At 43.0% G+C, this 15,104-nt stretch overlaps 1 protein-coding gene across 3 annotated transcripts in view; it reads left to right on the top strand.

The window, feature by feature from the left end:
• The window catches only part of LOC125460355 (transcriptional regulator QRICH1-like), a 71,369-nt gene that overhangs the window by 48,320 nt on the left and 7,945 nt on the right, over positions 1-15,104 (top strand). For 2 of the 3 annotated variants that reach the window (XM_048547765.2, XM_048547763.2), the window contains exon 9: positions 13,387-13,477. In XM_048547765.2, coding sequence (XP_048403722.1) covers positions 13,387-13,477 — 91 coding nt within the window. The remainder of the gene's footprint in view (positions 1-13,386; positions 13,478-15,104) is intronic. The other variant, XM_048547764.2, reaches the window with a different exon arrangement.

The raw sequence follows: 15,104 nt of genomic DNA, 5'->3' as shown, positions 1-15,104 counted from the left end.
AGTGTCTTCTGAGTCATGGGACAGAGCAGCAGAAAGCAGATTGAAGAAAATACTTGCATGTTTTACATATTTCCCAGTTGTAAAAGCAAAATATTGGAGATTCACTGCTTTTTGTAATTTATATAAATGATTTTGATGCGAACATAGGCATGGTTGTTAAGTTTGCAGATGACACCAAAATTGGAGGTGTAGTGGACAGTGATGAAGGTTACCTCAAGAGTTCAACAGGATCTTGATCAGATGGGCCAATGGACCGAGGAGCAGCAGATGGAGTTTAATTTAGATAAATGTGAGGCACTGCGTTTCGGAAAGGCAAATCAGGGCAGGACTTGCACACCTCAATGGGAAGGTCCTGGGGAGTGTTGCTGAACAAAGAGACCTTGGAGTGCAGGTTCATAGTTCCTTGAAAGTAGACTAGACAGGAAAGTGAAGAAGGCATTTGGTATGCTTTCCTTTATTGGTCAGTACATTGAGTGTAGGAGTTGGAAAATCATCATACAGCTATACAGGATATTGGTTGGGTCACTTCTGGAATACTATGTTCATTTCTGGTCTCCCTACAATAGGAAGAATATTATGAAACTTGAAAGGGTTCAGAACAGATTTACAAGGATATTGCCAGGGTTAGAGCTATAGGGGGAGGCTGAATAGGCTGGTGCTGATTCCCTGGAGCATCGGAGGCGGAGGGGTGACCTTGTACAGATTTATAGATCGTGAGGGGTATAGGTAGGATGGATCGCCAAGGTCTATTCCCCAGTGCAGTGTCGTCCAAAACTAGACAGCATAGGTTTAAGGGGGAAAGATTTAAAAGGGACCCAAGGGGCAGCTTTTCCATGCAGAGGGCAGTGCTTGTATGGAACGAGCTGCCAGAAATAATAGTGGAGGCTGTTAGAATTACAACATTTAAGAGGCACCTGGATGGATCTATGAATAAGAAGGGTTTAGTGGGATATGGGCCAAATGCTGACAAATAGGACTAGATTAATTTAGGATATCTGGTCAGCATGGACGAGTTGGACTGAAGGGTCTGTTTCCGTGCTGTACAGCTCTATGACTCTAATAGATATTTTTAAACAAGCATTAAGCATGTAGCTTGTCTGTCAGCACTGGGAAAGGCAGATTAACATTGCAGAGAACCCTTTGGCAAAACAGGAAGGATATTCTTGATCAGAGATAAACATTAATGAACTGCAGATGCTGGAGAATCTGAGATAATAAAGTGTGGAGCTGGATGAACACAGCAGGCCAAGCAGCATCTCAGGAGCACAAAAGCTGATGTTTTGGGCCGAGACCCTTCATCAGAAAAGGGGGGTGGGGAGAAGATTCTGAAATAAATAGGGAGAGAGGGGGAGGCGGACCGATACTCTTGATGACCAGGGAGTTTAAAACTAGGAATCACAATCAAAGGATAAAGGGACGGATTTAGGACGGAGATGAGAAATGTCTTCACCCAGAGTTTGGTGGGCCTAGGGAATTCTGTGCAACAGAGAGTAGTTGAGGCCAAAATGCAATGTTTTCAAGATGGAGGTAGATAAATTTCTTAGAGCTAAAAGGATCAAAGGTTATGTTAGAAAGCAGGAGCTGGGTGACTTGAATGTTCAGCCATGATCATAGCATGGCAGAGCAGTCTCAAAGGTCAGAATGGCCTCTTCATGCTCCTGTCTTCTGTTCCTGCATAAAACACAAACCTGTTTCATTTACTCAATTACAAGAATTTTATTTTGTTATTTTACTTCATGCCAGCAATCTTTGCCTAAGCAATTGTCAGGGAGACACTGATCCTTTGCTACCTCCAATGCTGAAGGATTGTAGAGGGTATTAGAACATAGAACATTACAGTACAGTACAGGCCCTTCGGCCCTCGATGTTGTGCCGCCCTGTCATACTGATCTCAAGCCCTTCTAATCCACACTATTCCATGTACGTCCATATGCTTATCCAATGACAACTTAAATGTACCTAAAGTTGGCAAATCTACTACCGTTGCAGGCAAAGCATTCCATTCCCTTACTACTCTGAGTAAAGAAACTACCTCTGACATCTGTCCTATATCTTTCACCCCTCAATTTAAAGCTATGCCCCCTCGTGCTCGCCGTCACCATCCCAGGAAAAAGGCTCTCCCTATCCACCCTATCTAACCCTCTGATTATTTTATATGTTTCAATTAAGTCACCTCTCAACCTTCTTCTCTCTAACGAAAACAGCCTCAAGTCCCTCAGCCTTTCCTTGTAAGAACTTCCCTCCATACCAGGCAACATCCTAGTAAATCTCCTCTGCACCCTTTCCAAAGCTTCCACATCCTTCTCATAATGCGGTGACCAGAACTGTACGCAATATTCCAAGTGCGGCCGCACCAGAGTTTTGTAGAGCTGCAGCATAACCCCTTGGTTCCAGAACTCGATCCCTCTATTAATAAGAGCTAAAACACTGTATGCCGCCTTAACAGCCCTGTCAACCTAGGTGGCAACTTGCAAGGATCTGTGTACGTGGACACTAGATCTCTCTGCTCGTCTGCACAACCAAGAATCTTACCATTAGCCCAGTACTTTGCCTTCCGGTTACTCCTACCAAATTGCATCACCTCACACTTGTCCGCATTAAACTCCATTTGCCACCTCTCAGCCCAGCTCTGCAGCTTATCTATGTCTCTCTGCAATGTACAGCTTCCTCCGTCACTATCCACAACTCCACCGACCTTGGTGTCGTCTGCAAATTTACTAACCCATCCTTCTATGCCCTCATCCAGGTCATTTATAAAAATAACAAACAGCAGTGGACCCAACACCAACCCTTGCGGTACACCACTAGTAACTGGTCTCCAGGATGAACATTTCCTATCAACTACCACCCTCTGTCTTCTTCCAGCAAGCCAACTTCCGATCCAAACTGCTGTATCTCCCACAATCCCATTCCTCCGCATTTTGTACAATAGCCTACTGTGGGGAACCTTATCAAACGCCTTGCTGAAATCCATATACACCACATCAACCGGTTTACTCTCGTCTGCCTGTTTGGTCACCTTCTCAAAGAACTCAACTCAATAAGGTTTGTGAGGCATGACCGTCCCTTCACAAAACCGTGCTGATTATCCCTAATCAAATTATTCTTTTCTAGATGATTATAAATCCTGTCCTTTATAACCTTTTCCAACACTTTACCAACAACTGAGGTGAGGCTCACTGGTCTATAATTACCAGGGTTGTCTCTACTCCCCTTCTTGAACAGGGGAACCACATTTGCTATCCTCCAGTCGTCTGGCACTATTCCTGTAGACAATGACGAGTTAAAGATCAATGCCAAAGGCTTGGCAATCTCCTCCCTGGCTTCCCAGAGGATCCGAGGATAAATCCCATCCGGCGCAGGGGACCCATCTATCTTCACCTTCTGAAGGATTTCTGATACCTCTTCCTTGTGAACCTCAGTCCCACCTAGTCTAGTAGCCTGTATCTCGGTATTCTCCTCGACAACATTGTCGTTTTCTGGAGTGAGTACTGTTGAAAAATATTCATTTAGTGCTTCCCCTATCTCATCTGACTCCACACACAACTTCGTATTACTATCCTTGATTGGGCCTAATCTTACTTTCGTCATTCTTTTATTCCTTAAATACCTATAGAAAGCCTTAGGGTTTACCCTGATCCTATCTGCCAACAACTTCTCATGTCTCCTCCTGGCTCTTCTGAGCTCTCTCTTTAGGTCTTTCCTGGCTACCTCGTAGCCCTCAAGCGCCCTAACTGAACCTTCACATCTCATCCTAACATAAGCCGCCTTCTTCCTCTTGACCAGAGATTCCACCTCCTTTGTAAACCATGGCTCCTGCACTGTACAGCTTCCTCCCTGCCTGACAGGTACATACTTATCTAGGAGACACAGGAGCTTTCCCTTGAATAAGCTCCACATTTCTAATGTGCCCATCCCCTGCAGTTTCCTTCCCCGTCCTATGCTCCCTAAATCTTGCCTAATCTTATCATAATTGCCTTTCGCCCAGTGGCATACACCTATCCCTTTCCATCACTAAAGTAGACATAACAGAATTGTGATCACTATCACCAAAGTGTTCACCTACTTCCACATCTAACACCTGGCCTGGCTCATTACCCAGTACCAAATCTAATGTGGCTTCGCCCCTTGTTGGCCTGTCTACATACTGTGTCAGGAAGCCCTCCTGCACACACTGGACAAAAACTGACCCATCTATAGTACTTGAACTATAGTGTTCCCAGTCAATATTTGGAAGGAGAATACTCCACAAATATTCCACCATCTGTAATGGGTGAGCTCAGCACACCAGTGCAAAAGATGAGGCTGAAGCATTCAAAACAGTCTCCAGCTAAAAGTCCTCGAGAGCAAAGTGTGAAGCTGGATGAACTCAGGAGCATAAAAGCTGACGTTTCGGGCCTAGACCCTCTCTCCAGCTAAAAGTCCTGATTGGATGACCCATCTCAGCCTCTCCAGCAATTCTCAGCATTACAAATACCAGTCTTCAGCCAATTCATTTCATTCCACGTGATATGAAGAAACAACTGGAGGCACTGGATACTTCAAAGGCTGTGAGCCCTGACAACATTCCAGCAATGGTACCCAAGACTTGCAGCATCCCCAGCCAAGCTTTTCCAGTGTAGTTTCAACACTGGCATCCAACCAACAGTGTGGCCAATTGTCTCTCTATGTCCTGTACATACACAGCAGGACAAATCTAACCTGGCCAATTGCCGCCCCATCAGATTACTGTTGATCACCAGTAAAGTCGTGGAAGATACCATCAACAGTGCTATCGAAACAGCACCTGACCAGCAATAACCTGTTCAGTGATGCCCAATTTGGGTTCCACCAGGGCCCCTCAGCTCCTGAATCTCAGCCTTGGTTCACATATGAACAAAAGGGCTGAATTCCTGATGACCCTTGACATCAAGGCTGTGTTCTTGTGGATTGTGAATTTGTTGAATTTTTTGGTGTACTTCTGTTCTATTCTGTTGATACCGTCGTTTAATAATATTCAAGACTGCGATAGACAGATGTTTGATTAGTAATGGGATAAGTGTTATGGGGAAAAAGCAGAAAGTAGAGCAGTGGGTTAGCAGTGCACAGTTGATGGGCTGAATAGCCTACTTTTGCACCTAATGACTCATGGACTTATTTAACCAAGTGTGGCATCAAGGAGCTCTAGCAAAGCTGGAGTCAGCGCATACGGAGGGGATAGCTACACACTGGATAGAGTCATGTATGTCAGAAATGGATTGCCTGATTGCACAGTGTTCAGAACCACCCAACTCTTCAGATGCTGAAACAATCTTTGTCCATATGAAGCAAGACTGATATATTATCTAGGCTTGGACTGAAAAGTGGGAAGTAACATTTGTGCCACAGACCTACCAGGTGATGACCTGTTTTCACAAGAGAGAAATCTAATCCTTGACATTCAGGATATTACCATGACTGAATAACACCACCTGCAATGTAGGGGTTACCGCTGACCAGGAACTGAACTGACTATACAAATACAGTGGCTGCAGGACCTGTCAAAGGCTTTTTTAAAAATATTTATCCACAGGATGTGGGCATTACTGGCCAGGCAGCATTTACTGTCCATCTCCAATTGCCCACTGCGCAGTTAAGAGACAACTACATTGCTGTGGATTTGGAGTCAGCTGTAGGCCAGACTCGGTAAGGACAGCAGATTTCCATCCCTGAAGGACACTCGTGAACCAGATAGATTTTTCCAACAATCAACAATGGATTCATAGTCATCATTAGACTCTTTTTAATTCCACACATTTAAGCACTGAAACAATTAACTGTAAAGTTGAGGCAAGACATTTCCAGCAATGGAACTATAACAAAACATAAACGATTAATGTTTAAATGTGATTTTGTCAAAAGAAAACAGTTAGTGGCAGTGATGTCAGGTTGCCAACATTGGACCCCTATTTCACAACTAATTTTGCAAATAACAATCCACCCAACAAGTTCCTCATGCCAACTTTAATTCCTTACCAAGCCTTTACTTTCTTCCATGTCACCGTACCCAGTAGAGGAGGGCTGATGACCGAGTGGTATTATTGCTGGACTGTTAATCCAGAGACCCAGATAACTATCTGGGGACCAGGTTCGAACCCCGATTTATGGCAAATGGTGGAATTTGAATTCAGTGAAACACCTGGAATTAAAAATCTAATGATGATGACCATGAACCCATTGTCAATTGTTGGAAATACCCATCTGGTTCACTAATTTCCTTTAGGGAAAGAAACTGGCATCCTTTCCTGGTCTGGCCTACATGTGGTTAACTCTGAATTGTCCTCTGGGTAATGAGGGATAGGCAATAAATGCTGCCTAGCCAGTGATGCCCTGATCCCATTAATGAATAATGGGCAAAAAAATGGTTGTCTCCTGACAATCAACACTGATTTCACGGTCAGCTATTAGACAATTATTTCCACATTTTTCAATTGACTCCAAATTCCACCATCTGCATGGCAGATTCAAACCTTGGCCCTTAGACCATTAACAGAGTCTCTGGATTAACAGTCAGCAGGTAACACACCTTCTGACCCCTCAGAACAAAGCCTGTCCACCAGCTATGAGGCACAAGTCAGGAGTGTGATGGAATACTCCCCACTTGCCTGGATGGGTGCAGCTCCAACAACACTCAAGCTTGACACCCTCCAGGAGAAAGCAGCCCGCTTGATTGACACCGCATCCACTAATATTCAGTCCCTCAACCACCAATGCTAAGTAGTATCAGTGTGTACTGTCCACAAGATGCACTGTAGAAATTCATAAGGCTTTTTAGATGGCAACTGACAGTGCTGTCTTTCTAGATGGAAGCAGCTATCTCCTGAAAGTTCCCCTCTAAGACACCTAACGTTCCTGACTTTGAAGGAAAGGTAATCTATTTCTGTATCACTGGGTCACTTTTCTGGAACACACACTCTAACAGCATTGTGAGACTACCTACAGCACACAGACTGCAGTGGTTCAAGAGGTCAGCAGACCACCACTCCCTCGAGGGCAGCAAGGGATGGGCAGTAAATGCTGGCCCAGCCAGCGAAGCCTATTTCCTGAGTGAATTATTTAAACTAAGTTTCTCTCTTTGCATCACTGACAGGGCTGGAAATGACACCCTTTTCAAAATGTTTTAATGTGCTGCATCTGAAAGAAAAATACCTGGGTTCTGCCATTTTGAACATGTACCAATTCTGAGCAGGACAAAGCCAGCCAGACCCTCCAGCCTGATGTGCTTACCAATAAGGGTTATGGCAGGTCTGATTACTCCATTTACCTCTGATAACCTTTCACACTGACCCCAGGTCAAAATTCTGGTGCAGCATTTCCTAACAGCACTGTGGTCCGCATCCAGATGACTGGTTCAAGGAGGTGGCTCATCATTACAACCCTCAGGGCAGTTGGCATTAAGCAACAAATGTGTGTGTGGATTTTTTTTTTGTAAACCTGTAATAGTGATTAAGATGAGTTTTGTCTTTTTTAAACCTGAGATCTGTCTCTTGGTTGAGTTTTAAGTATAAAAAGATGGGTATGAAGTTATCCTAGAGCAGTGTTTTGAGCAGTAAGACTATGCTTGTGCTGAGTTTTTGAGTGAGGTGTGTTTGTTTTGTAGGAATTTCCTGGGTCTGTATCTTGTTAAAGGGTCAGGGATTGATTTTATTAGAATGATGTGCTGTTCCTGCCGAATGTGGGACATCAGGAAGCATTTGTGTTCCTAGAGACCATGTCTGCAGAAAGCGTGCTTAGTTCTATACCCTATTGGATCTCTCGGGTCAGTTAGAGTGGCAGTTAGAGGCAACAAGGAATTTACAGGAGTCAGGGGTGTGACTGAATGGCAGTTTCAGGAAGGTAGAAAAAAAACACACATACAGTCAGTTAGATGCATTCCTACTAGGAAAGGTAGGTGAGGTAGACAGGTAATGCAGCAGTCTTCTCTGTGGCTATCCCTAGCTCAAACTAACATACTGTTTTGGATATGAATGAGTGATTTACCTCTCAGCACTGACAGCCAGGTTTCTAGTACCCTGACTGGCTGTACTGTAAAGAGGGGTTTATCAGGTTCCAAGCTATCAATCGTGATAAGGGACTCTCTCTAGTCGGGGGCAGAGACTGGTGTTTCTATGGCTTTCAGTAAGACATCAGAATGGTGTGTTGTCTCCCTCATGCCAGGGTCGAGGATGTCTCTGAGCAGGTGCAGAATATTCTGAAAGGGGAAAGTGACCAGCAGAAGTCATTGTATACTTTAGTACTAATGACATGAGTAGAGAAAGGAACGAGGTTCTGCAGAGAGAATAATGGAAATTAGATAGGAGGTTTAAGAAGTAGGTCCTTGAGGATTGTAGTTTCTCAATGAGTCCTGGTGCCATGTGCTAGTGAAAGAAATAGGTGGATACAGCAGATTAGTATGTGGCTAAGGAGCTGGGGTATCAGACAAAGGTTCACATTTTAATGTCCTTCCATCATATTTTGAGGAAGGAAGTTCCAAATGCTCATGACCCTCTGAGGGAGGTTTTAAAAAAAAAAGTCTTCTCATCCCACCCTGTTGAGACCCCTCAGGATCTTATACTTTCATCAAGTTGTCCCTTGCTCTTCTGAACTCCAATAGATACAAGCCTACACTGACCAACCTTTCATCATTAGACAGCTCCTGATTTTAATAAAATTTTGAAATGTTTCTGCTAAACATATGAATGCTATTTTAGAGTGAGCTTTGTTTCAGGTTCATAACTAGATTTGGAATATCCTAAGAACATGTAGAAATATACCACACTGAAGACATTCCAGTTTAATTCTGCCTGCACTTGCGTAAAAGTGTTACAAACATCCTTCCAGGGCCACTGTTATGTGAGCTTTGACTTCAGACATTCAATTATGTTGGTTCAAGCGCACATGCTGACTGATACCCTTAACATAAGTATTGAAGGAAGAATAGTCAGTGGGCTTATCTTTTAGATTATGATGATGGAAGTACGCTAGAAGGACATCAGAATAGTTAAGTCTGAAGATTGCAAATGTATGCAGGCTTCGAGAATGGAGTGGGTGAAATTGCAGAAAGTGGTGTTCTAGGTAAATTTATAAATGAACTATGTGAAAGCATGGTGGAAGCAGGTTCAATAGCAACTTCCAAAGGTAATTGGATAAATGGAATTGAAATACTTGTAATAGTATTGCATTCTCTGTAAAAGATTGGGCCTAGCTACAAAGAGTCAAATGGCCTCCTTTCATACTGTGCCTTTCTCTAACATACCCTCACCCCTGTGGTTGCTGAACTACATGCCTTCCCGTTCAATAAACTTTGATTTTAAAGCTTTCTGTTAAAATTCTGCGTGGTCTTCTATGCCCAGCTGCAGTCTGTTAATGTCCTTTCCTCCAGCCCTATCACTCCTCTGATTCTAGACATATACATCTCCAAATTTAATCATTCCACTATTAGTAATCAGGCCTTCAGTTTCCTGAGCCTGATCTGTTGGAATTTCCTACCATATTTAAGGCACTGTTTAAAACTCATCTCCTTGTCTCTTTCTTAATCCATCCTTAAATTATTTGGTTCTAATCCTATCTGTTCCAGAACACACTTGTCTATTAAGAGCGTGGAAGTGGAGACAGTTAATAATTTTAAAAGGAAATTGGATTGGTTTATGAGGGAATTGAACTTGCAAGGCCTTTGGGGGTGGGGCAAGGGATTGGCACACTCTGAATTCTACAGAGAGCTGATGTTTATTTGATGGATCAGTGGTAGCCCTCCTATTCTGTAAGCTGCTATGGATACTTAATGGAAAGTTTAGTGCGTTGTATATTTGCCTCTGAAGGTCCTAGTCCAGGAACTTTAGCAAGAAAATTCAGGGTGACACCCTAGTGCAGTGCTGAGCGATTGCTGCGCTGAGGTTCTATCTGATGAGTCATTGAGCTGCATTTGCCTCAGTTGGATCTAAAAGATCCTATGATTCTGTTTTTAAAGAGCAGATGGGCTGTCCCTGATACTTTAGCCAACATTTTTCCCTCCATTAGTATTGTTACATATTATCAGATCATTATCATGTGTGCAAAATGGCTGCTGTATTTTTTTTACATTACATGAGTAACTTCACTTTCCAAAGCATTTTTCATAAAATGCAGTATTTCTGATGCCTTAAGCTGATGAAATAAGTAACCACATCATTGGAATCTGAGGGAGTAGGATTGGCGAGTTGAGAGGGGAAGGGGTGTATAAGACCTGATTTTTGGAGGCGTGAGGAGGTAATGGTGCAGTGTCAACAAGTGAAGCCATTGTTCTCTTTGGTCTGATGCCTAAACGAGTGGTAGCCACTCTACAGTAGTCAATGGGTGTGAACATTCCAAATTTGAGAATACAAACAATGGAACTCACTGCTGTCATGGTTTGTCTACTCAATACATCTGTGAACCTTTTGTAACTTGCTCCCACCTAAGTAACTGTGTGGATCTCTGAACTTTGAGGCACCTTCAAAACTGGAAATGTAACTTGCTGAGTGTGAGAGAGAATTTTTTTTCTTTGTACCTCTCCCACCTCCAAAACGAATCTTGCTATGAGACTTGTCTAGCCCCACAGGGCTGAAGAATGGTATGATTCAATGTCATCCAGGGAGGCATCAGCCCAGTGGCATTATTGCTGGACAGTTAATCCAGAGACCTAGATAATCTTCTAGGGATAACAAAGTGTGGAACTGGATGAACACAGCAGGCCAAGCATCATCTTGGGAGCATAAAGCTGATGTTTTGGGCCTAGACCCTTCATCAGAAAAGGGTCCTTTTTCTTTCTTTTAAAAACTAATTCTTGGGAATGACAAGCTAGGCCAGCATTTATTGTCCATCCCTAATTGCCCAGAGGGCAATTAAGAGTCAACAACATTGCTGTGGGTCTGTAGTCACATTTAGACCAGAGCAAGTAAGAATGGCTTCATCCTTTTCTGATGAAGGGTCTAGGCCCGAAACGTCAGCTTTTGTGCTCCTAAGATGCTGCTTGGCCTGCTGTGTTCATCCAGCTCCACATTTTGTTATCTCGGACTCTCCAGCATCTGCAGTTCCCATTACCTCTAATGTTCCAGGGACCTGGTTCAAAATCCGCCAAGGGATTGTGGAATTTGAAATCAGTAAATATTTGGAATTGAGAGCCTAATGATGACTGTGAATCCATTGTTGATCATTGGAAGAACCCATCTGCTTCATTAATGTCTTTTACAAAAGGAAACTGCCATTCTTACCTGCTGTGGTCTACATGTGAGTACAGACCCACAGCAATGTTGTTGACTCTTAACTGCCCTCTGGGCAATTAGGGATGGACAATAAATGCTGGCCTAGCTTGTCATTCCCAAGAATGAGTTTTTAAAAAGAAATGACTGTGGTGTCAAACATGAGAGGCAAAACAACATAGTTACAACTGGTTTAGCCAGTTAAAGTATACCCAGAAGTGAAGTGACAGTTGAGACTGAAGGACTCTGGATAGGTTGCAGAAGAGATTTGTTAGAATGGATCCAGGGATAGTTCTCAGTTATGATTAGGGAAGCTGCTGGTGGCCCAGTAAGCGCAGAAAAGGTCAAGAGACTTGCAGTTATAGTGAGCTTTTTGCAACCACATAATATCACACAGTACTTCACAAGAGATGAAATACTTTTTATTTGTAATCATTGTTGTAATACAGGAAATGTGGCAGAAATTTGGGAGCGTAAATTGTCACAGCCAGAATAGATCATTCACTTTAGTGATGCTCATTGAAGAGTGAATGTTGACTAACATACTAGGAAGATCATCCCAGTTTTGGATCTAGGTATGAAAAGGTTAATACCTGATAGAGGACATTAAGTGATGATGTATGAGGATTTGGTGAGAAAGTAAAGTCGTAGGTCTTATGGGAGACTAACCTATAGCCAGGTCTTCTCAACAATTTTTACAGTAATTCAGACCCAATTACATGTGAATTTTTTTCAGGGACGCAATAAACTCTTGTTTACTCCAGAAAACTCATTAGCCTAGAGGATGGCTGCCTTTGCATGCCTTAAACCATGGAAACCCGTAAACAATACATACACCTACAGTAAATAGATGGCCACATACATAATACCCTGCTCTTCAAAATAGTGCCCTGGAACATTTTGCATCTGTCTAAGCAGCAGGCTAGAGCTGAGTTTCTAGCTTGAGTTCAAGTGTGGGCATTTAACCAAATCTTGTGCTTTGAGGTGAGAGTGCTATCCACTGAGCTACGGCTGACAGCAGAGAGCAGGGTTGCTAGAGCTCTGGGTGTAAGTTTGCTCGCTGAGCTGGAAGGTTCGTTTTCAGATATTTCGTCACCATTCTAGGTAACATCATCAGTGAGCCTCTGGTGAAGCGCTGGTGTTATGTCCCGCTTTCTATTTATCTGTTTATCAGCGGGACATAACACCAGTACTTCACCGGAGGCTTACTGATGATGTTACCTAGAATGGTGACGAAACATCTGAAAACGAACCTTCCGGCTCAGCGAGCAAACTTACATCCAGAACCTCAACCTGAGCTACAAATCTTCTCAAAACTTGCTAGAGCTGTTTAAAATCTCACATGGTTGTCTTCATTGCTCAGAACATTGAGTATAGGAGTTGTGATGTCATGTTGTGGCTGTACAGAACACTGGTGAGGTCACTTTTGGAGTGCTGTGTACAATTTTGGTCACCCTTCTATTGGAAACATGCTGTTAAACTTGATAGGGTGCAGAAAAGATCTATAAGAATGTTGCAAGCTTTGGAGGATTTGAGTTATAGGGAGCGGCTGAGTAGGCTGGGGCTAGTTTCCCTGGAGCATCAGAGGCTGAGCGGTGACATAATAAAGGCTAATAAAACCATGAGCATGGATAGGGTGAATTGCCAAGATCTTTTCCCCAGGGTAGGGCTGCCCAAAACTGGAGGGCATAAATTTAGGGTGACAAGATACCTGAGAGGTAACTTTCTGTCAGAGGGTGGTGCATGTGTAGAACAAGCTGCCAGGGGTAGTGCTGGAGGCAGGTACAGTTACAACATTTACAAGAGATTTAGGCAGTTACATTAATAAGAAGGGTTTAGAGGGATGTGGGCAAATGGGACTAGATCAGATTGGCATGTCCGGTTGGTGTGTACACATGGGACCAAAGGGTCTGTTTCCGAGCTGTGTGACTTTGAGTTAATGCATTTATACACTGCAAATTCGTTACCTGATATTTGCAGATGCAGGCTAAACATGGCTTCAAAAGGAATTAGAAAAGACGTGGAGCACTTGTAAGGTGATGGGAAAGTGCAGGGGAGTGGGACTAACTAGGAAGAACTGGCACAGACTCGGGGTCACATGGTCATCTGTACTACATTTCTATGAGTCTGTCATAATTTAAAACTTGAAATCTCTCATTTGTAATTGTTTCAGTTACAGATGATATGTACGCAGAGCAGTCTGAAAATCCAGAGAACCCACTGCGGTGTCCCATCAAACTCTATGACTTCTACCTCTTTAAATGGTGAGTATACTTGCATTCTGGTTAATGTTTCAGAATGTGGCTTCTGTTATTGCTGCTTGTGACTTTAAACTGGATCACATCTATTAATCTGACTCGTTATTCCTCTGGCCTTTTAGCATTGGAGATATTCCTTGTAGGGCATTACCAGTCACCCCAAAAAATGAATATTTCAACTCTAATCTTTTATCAATCCAATATCCAACCCAGGAATTGAAGAAAGGACCCTTGTTGCTATGCCTGAGTACGGGGATTACTGTCATGTGGCCACATTCTCACTAGCTTGGGTGATGAGCCCGCTGGCAAGTACTAGAAGTATAGGTAAAGATGTCTCAAATCTGTCCTTCCAGAATCTGGTGATGTCTGATATAGAACTGAAATTTAAAGCTGCCATCACCTGACTTGTCCTCCTGTAGGGCATCTTTGATCTAACTGAAAATCCATGGAGCTGCACCCACTCCTCTATCCACACAGTATTGAGGTGCAAAGGGTCTTAGTTTCATGCAAAGCAGAATTTGCAGCAAACTAACATGGAATAGTTCTGAAGCAGCTCGGAAGCATTTCTTCTCAGCTTATCTTGCAGAATTGTCTCCTTTTCAAAACTGTCTTTTACAGCCCATTTAGTTAGACAAATACCCTTAATTCTCTACAAGCCTGACTTGAGCTGCCTGCAAACCAACAAAATCTCAAATTAACTGGTTGCCGCTTTTGAGAGGCTCTATCTTTTTCAGGGGTATGATTATATTAAATGCAAGTGTTTTTCCTCTGTATGGAAAACTTTTGCTTCCTCCATTTGAATCCCTGATGTGAGATTGATCTTTTATTTAGTGGCAGTTCATCTTGTTAAATACTGTTGGATTGTCTTGAGTGGTTTTGCATTTCAGCTTGCATCAGACTTAATGTAAACTGGGAGAAATTTGGCGACAGCTATTTAAAATTACATCCATGTACGACACAGAAACGAGCCATTCAGCCCAATTAGACTATTCTGGTGTTTAGACTCCTTATGAGTGTTCTACTAGAGTTGATTAGAACCCCAACAGTGTGGCTATTCAGCCCAACAAGTTCACACAGAGCATCCCAACCAGATTCACCTCCTACCCTATCTCTGCAATCCTGCATTTCCCTTAGCAAATCCACCTAGCCTGCACATCCTTGGACACTATGGGCAATTTAGCATTGCCAACCCACCTAACCTGGACATCTTTGTTTGAGAGGGAAACTGGATACCCTGGAGGAAACCCACACAGGTATGGGGAGAATGTGCAAACTCCACACAGTTAACAAAGACTGGAATTGAACCTGGGTTCTTGGTGTTTGAGGCAGCAGTACTAACCACTGAGCAACCCACTGTAGTGTCCTCACTTCAGCCTTCCGCCTTTTACTTTCACCTCCCTTTTCATGTTTAGTTTCGTTTTGAAAGTCTGAGCAATTTGCTTCAAGTAGTTCCTGTGGTGGTGAGAAGCAAAATCTAACCATTTAGTAAAGACATTCTCATTCTCATTTGGCTGTTGGATTTATGAATAAATGGGAGTTTGAGTTCTTCCACTAGTGGAATCATTCTGTCTGCAGAAATCCAGTCCAACCCTTTTCATAATATGAAAGGTCTTGTCAGATCACCCCTTGGGTG

The sequence above is a fragment of the Stegostoma tigrinum genome, chromosome 11, assembly GCF_030684315.1.
Source record: "Stegostoma tigrinum isolate sSteTig4 chromosome 11, sSteTig4.hap1, whole genome shotgun sequence".
NCBI classification, from domain to species: Eukaryota; Metazoa; Chordata; class Chondrichthyes; order Orectolobiformes; family Stegostomatidae; genus Stegostoma; species Stegostoma tigrinum.
Note: the sequence above shows the minus strand (reverse complement) of the source record. Positions and strands in the feature narration are given on the sequence as shown.